Source organism: Dipodomys merriami, unplaced genomic scaffold (genome assembly GCF_024711535.1).
Source record: "Dipodomys merriami isolate MVZ:Mamm:240054 unplaced genomic scaffold, mDipMer1.0.p SCAF_50, whole genome shotgun sequence".
Classification (NCBI taxonomy): Eukaryota; Metazoa; Chordata; class Mammalia; order Rodentia; family Heteromyidae; genus Dipodomys; species Dipodomys merriami.
In genome coordinates, this window is record NW_027206069.1 from 8,472,344 (window position 1) to 8,478,343 (window position 6,000).

The 6,000-nt window shown below is 42.3% G+C and overlaps 1 protein-coding gene across 8 annotated transcripts in view; it reads right to left on the bottom strand.

Annotated features, from left to right (window-relative positions):
* Unc79 (unc-79 homolog, NALCN channel complex subunit) overlaps positions 1-5,650 on the bottom strand; it is a 238,323-nt gene extending 232,673 nt beyond the window's left edge. For 6 of the 8 annotated variants that reach the window (XM_069997678.1, XM_069997679.1, XM_069997675.1 and 3 more), the window contains exon 1: positions 4,933-5,022. In XM_069997678.1, coding sequence (XP_069853779.1) covers positions 4,933-4,954 — 22 coding nt within the window. In that variant the 5' untranslated portion in view covers positions 4,955-5,022. Of the gene's footprint in view, positions 1-4,932 lie in introns of all 8 variants that reach the window. The other 2 variants (XM_069997680.1, XM_069997681.1) reach the window with 2 other exon arrangements.
* Between the last annotated feature and the right edge of the window lie 350 nt (positions 5,651-6,000).

Here is a 6,000-nt window from a genome sequence, read left to right on the forward strand (position 1 = left end):
GTATTTTTCATAACTATAAGATAACCTGGTTAGAGATAGAAGTCTCTAGTTCCAGAGATATGATTGGAGTAGAAAATTTTATTTGGAAGTAATCCACATGCAGGTAATAACTCATGCCATGTAAATGTAAATAAATACAGTTAAATGCCTATGTGCTACTGAGGGTAGAGAGACTGATGATGAAATGGTGGGTAGATGTGATTTTTTTAAAAAACTTGGGCAGGCAATAATACATAAAAATCGAACTGAGAAACTTGAGACTTGGAGGAATAAGAGATGGGAGAGAATGGTGAAAGGGGTGACCCTAATCGAGATGTATTTTATACAAAATGGACATGTTAAGTTGAAATCTCCTTGTACAACCACTTGAAGATAATTTTTTAACCTTACTAGGAATACTCAGAAACGAAGAAAGGAAGGTATAAATAAGGAATGCAGCAACTAGTGTTAAATAATACGGACAAATCATACAAAACATGGGCTAAAAGCCCTTATTCTTTTTGCAACCACAAATACAGTTAAGTCATACTCTAATTTTTGCATATATGGATGGAATTAGTTTCCCCTCTAAGAAGTTAGCAATGTGGCACAAAGACTTCAAATTATTTCAGGTTGTAATATAATTTAAAGGGGAAGTACTTATCTATTTTAGTAATATCATATAAGGTGCAAAAGGGAAAACTATTAATTTCTGCAGCATGGCCCTTAAATATGCATGGGAGAGGGACAAGTTCAATTCAAACTCTTAGTGCTAAGTGGATATACTCTTAAAAAGAGTGTCTCTAATGTAATAAAGACTTTAGCCAGGCACCAGTGGCTCTTGCCTATAATCTTAGCTCTTCAGGGGGCTGATATCCAGAAGATCTCAATCCAAGGTCAGCCAAGGCAAAAAATAAAAATAACAAATACTGACTCTGTCTCCAAAACAACCAGCATAAAAACCAAGCTGAAGGTATGGTTCAAGTGGTTCAAGCAAGCAAAAGAAGCAAGCTGGTTTAAAAAAGGGGAGGGATTCTTAGATACTAAGATAAAGATGTTGATTTGGATGAATACATTAAAAACAGTATATACTCACATTGCTACAATTAGCCATTTTTAAATTTACACCCAAATTACCAGTAAGTTAATTTCCAAATTTAACTAAAATTTCAATAGATATTTATGTAAGGAGTTTGTGTTCACCACTGCCACACTGTCATCATAAAAAAAAATGTAATAAAAAATGTAATTACTGGGAAGTTCATGCCTTATAAATGCTCTGTTTAGATGATTAAGCTAGACACGTCAAGTCAAGAAGGTGCCATGGAGGGACACCTACCCACCTGAATGCTGTAGAAAGCAGTCCAATAGTCCATGTTCTGTTTAAATTATATCATAGCTACCTCTTATTCTATTAAACTCTGGAAACTAGATCCAAACTTTATAATTATCCCCATTTTGGCAGCAAGGGTCTATACTTGATGGTGATAACAATAATAATAGCTCACATCTATGAACTGGACATTATGTGCCAGGACTCCATGCTTAATAATTCATGGAGGATTCATTTAATCCTCACAACACCTATTACTATCCCGGTTTTGTAGACGATGCAATCACGGCTTAGAAAAGTTAAATTAACTTGTTCAAGGTCACTGAGCTTGCAGAAAGATGCAAACCAGGCCAAAGTCTGATGCTACAACCACAATGCTTAATTTATGCTGGTATAAAAGCAGAGCTTCCTTTGAAAGACCACTACCCAAAGTACTCCAAATTGGTAAGCTTTAACTCTTAGTAAACAGAAAAAGTGGAAGAGGGTTTCTCTTCAAAACCCCAAATAGAAGAAATCACAAATTCTTATTTTTATCATTCTCAATTCTATGTCAGCTTTGACTTGAACTTGAATATAAAAAAAAAAAAGCATTTGGAAGGAAAATAATTTAACTCTTGTACAATCCCCTGAGAAATTGCTAGGAAGCTTTCGCTCTTGTTATGAGACTCTGCAGACAGCACAGGAAACAGGCTGAACACTTCAAAACAGGCTCCAAACCACATTTTTGCTAACACTATCCATCTCTCATCACTATTAGCACACAAAAGAAAATACCATAAAATAAAAATTATTTTTCATATCTCTGTGATGAACAATACAGGTTAAGTCACGTAATCTGTTTGGGTTGAAATCCAAGTACTTCCTCTTGCTGGTTCAACCAAACTGTATCCACTTCCTGTACAATGAAACCTTTACTTACATCAAAAGGACCTACGAAAAAGAGTAATAAAGATATTTTTACATTATATTAGGCCTAATTGTCTCTGGGCTGATCCTTAGGAAAACAGTACTGTGCACTCTCCTAAACACAGAGGGGAAATGAACTCTCTTGTCTCTTCTCTTTCAGTCTAGTGATCTTCACATCCAGTAGGGAAAAAACAAAAACCAAAAAACTCATGGTCCTCTGTTCTCTTTCTCCTTCCCACTAGCTATACTCCTGCCAAGTACAAGGATAAACTACTGCCAATCTGTAAGTTCTCTTTAGTAAAAAGTATTTTTCCTTTGTGACATCAACTATGCAGCTTTTCATATTTTTGTTTTGTTTTCACATATGTACTATGCACTGGCCTGTCAGTCTACTTGTGTTAGCACATGTAAGAGGCAAAGAAAAAAAGACGCCTTGGTTATCTTTGTTCTAAATAAAAATATCTAAAAATTCCCAAAGCAACTTTATCATTTCACAGCCTTCACCCATTTTATTCCTTTGCCCTCCAAACCTCCAAGACTAAACAAAGACAGCTACTACTACCATTCCTTACTTTAGAGATGGAAATTCTGAGGTACAAAATTAAGTTAATTAGCCCAGGTCAGTTAGCCAAAGGGGCATGCAAAGCTCAAATCCACATGTTCCAGCTCCAAATATAGTGTCCTGTTTATCCTCTACAGATGAAAACATCTGTTTTACAAGCAAGTCTGTAATAGCTAAAGTTCACAAATTTCATTGTACAATCACAATTATATTCAACCTGGCATTCACTGCCCAGAAGAGAGATAAAAACAAAGCATCCAGTATACATGTCAAAATACATCAAAGAAGAACACCCAATAAGAGGACAGTAATACTGGATTTAACCTGAAGTTTCTTACATAATATGCAACTATAAAATCAAATGACAAGTGTTTCCTAACAATCATAGAACAATAAAATATTCAAGGGTATCTCATCCACCAGTAGTCAGTTCTACACTGATTCCACCTATGTTACCATTACTCAAAACAGAATGAACCCAGTATTTTCAAGCCTCTTCAGAAGCAGAATTTAATTGTAAGGGTAGATTTAACTATAAACAGAAAAGAAAAACCACAAAAGAGTTTCCTAACTATTTAGAAAAAGTGTATTATTTAAGTGAAAAATATTTTCCAGCATGATTACCATCACATATTGACTATATGCTATGTTCTAGGCTCACTAAACTTTTCATGTGTATTCTCCCATTTATTATCACATCAACCCATCAGTATCATTGCCCTACAGGTGAGGAAATAAAGTTCAGGGAGGTCAATTATCTTGCCAAGGTCAAACAGACGCAGAGCTTATAGCTTCAAGATTCCATAGATCACTGAAATTCAAACTCAGATCTTCAAGATTTCACAGCTCACTGTAATTCCACACACTGGGATGTGCAATTTCTAAAGAACCATTTATCTGGGAATTTTATGTGCTGCAAAGTCTATCCAGTGAATAAATGGCATAGTTCATCTTATCATATACAAGATACTGCTCTCAAATTATCCTGTCTTTTGTGTCTCATAAAATGGCTTTAGTAACCTTCCAAAGAAGGATTACAAAGACAGGTAGGGACAGCATATCCACACAAAGATGTAATGTTTGGAAGAAACCAAAAAAAAAAAAAATCATTTAGATGAGTAAGTTCTGCATGCCTGTTAAAAATAAGAACCTATTGCTTGACAAAAAAAACATCTCTACCACCAGAAACTTAAGTTCTTGAATCCCTCTGGCACACTCAGGAAAATGTTCATATTTATCAAACTACCGAGTATATACCCAAGGCCTACTGGTGCGCAGTGCAATAACTGAGACTACAGGGATCATCTCAGAAACTTCTTGTCTCCCCAAGGAGTTAGCAGGTTGTTTCAGCCAAGCCCAGGGTCAGTCATTACTAGCATAACCAAAATCCCCCTGTGCTCTTAAAGTTCGTGTGAAGGGCCCTAGATAGGAATCCTGCTCTTTTTTGGGGGGGGGGGGAATGAGATCAATGTGGGATCCTTTTCCCAGCGCCCCTTTCACTTTCTTGCAAGCACCGTAAGGTTGTGGTTAGCTCTAGCATGAGTGTTGGCATTCATGAGTTAATTTTCCTGACACTGGAGCCAGGATTCTGCCTGGCTCCCGGCTCCCTCCTCCTCCCCTTCTCTCCCTTCTTGCCTCTTCAACCCGAAGTGGAAACTGCAGACTCAAAACTCCCCGATGGCTACCAGCACCAAGAACTGGGCATGCTCAGAAGGCCAAGCAGGCTTTGGTTGCAACTGACAGTTCCCCGCCCCTGATTTGCTGCTGCCCCCCTTCCCCCACTTCAACAAGAGATACTGAAATGTTTATCTGAAAGATACAAGGCCTCTTTTTTTTTTTCCTGAGAATGACCCCATTTTAATTTCATTCCGCAGGGTCTTTTAGTTTGGTGAAACCTTACCACGAGCCCGAGAAGACAGCATCGGTTTGGGGAGGGTGGTTTTTTTTTTTCAGCACCAGGGACAGCGCCGCGTTGCCATTAACTCCCCCTCCCCCACCTCCTCTTCCACCCCGCACCCCCCACCCTCCCCAACCTCAGCCCCCACCCCCGCACCAGCACAATGCCAAGGTCTCCCAGCAGCCGCAAACGCCGCAAATGCAATAGCTCCCAGCCGGAGGCCGGGCCGGAATGCCGGGGCCGGCTGCTACTTACACTGCTCCGCTTTGGTGGACATGGTGCTGTCCAGATGGAAAGGCTTTGCCCCAAAATCTGTGTCGTGTGAGCTCCCTCGCTCCGCCAGCGATGTTGCGAGGAAAAGAGCGCATACCCCCCACCCCCCACCCCCTCGCGTTCCCCCTCCCTTAGGCCCGTGTCGCTACCATTCGGACAAAACGCACATCAAATTGCAGAATTCGGTCCCGGAAGGTTAGGAAATCGCCCCCGGAGAAATGGGTGGGATTTAATAGGCGGCCAAAGGCTTCCTGTCCGTCCCCTCCTGGAGCTGCCCGCGTGGATGTGGGCGGGGAGACCGACAGGAGAGAGCAGGCTTCGGCTCCTGGTGAAATGGGAAAATGGGCTCGACCGGGGGAGGAGTATTTCCATTCATAAGGCGCATGGAGGGGACGGGTGTTTCCCAGAGAAAAGCCTCTTAAAGTGCCGGAGTCCCCGACCATTTGGATCTCCCATTGGCGTTCTCCAGGCCTGTAAATCCTGTTCCCCAGCAGCAGCCCCCAGTGCCTCCGCGGGGATGACCGGAGAGGGACTCAGGTGCGCCGCGCGCTCTCCACCACCTCCGGGAGGAAGAAGCAGGAGGCGGATCCGGGGCGGGCTGCAGAGAGCCGGGCTGGAGGGCGACGAGGAGGCGATGCTCCCGAGGACTGCCAGGAAGGAAATGCAGAAGTAACCCTCAGCATGGCTTCCCAGCGTGCTGAGGGCCAGGCCCTCAGCCTCCCCGGCCTCCCCTTCCTGGATGGGCTCTCCTGCGGATGAGACGGATGGGAGGTCCCACGGGCCTTGGGGGCTAAGAGAAGACTTGGAAAGCTGAAGCTAGGGAAAGGAGATTTGCACAGATGGTGAAACTGGAAGGACCACGGCAAAGGAAGAAGAGAAAGATGGGAGGCAGGAAGGAACCCGTGGGTGCTCCCTTGAAATGCCCAGACTGGACACAGGCACATCAGGAAGCCCCTCTGCTGGGCAACAGAAGCCAACAGAAAAAGAAGGCAATAAAAGGGGGTAGGGGGAATCGTCGTGCGTTTATTAGCAGGTTCCTAAAGATTCACT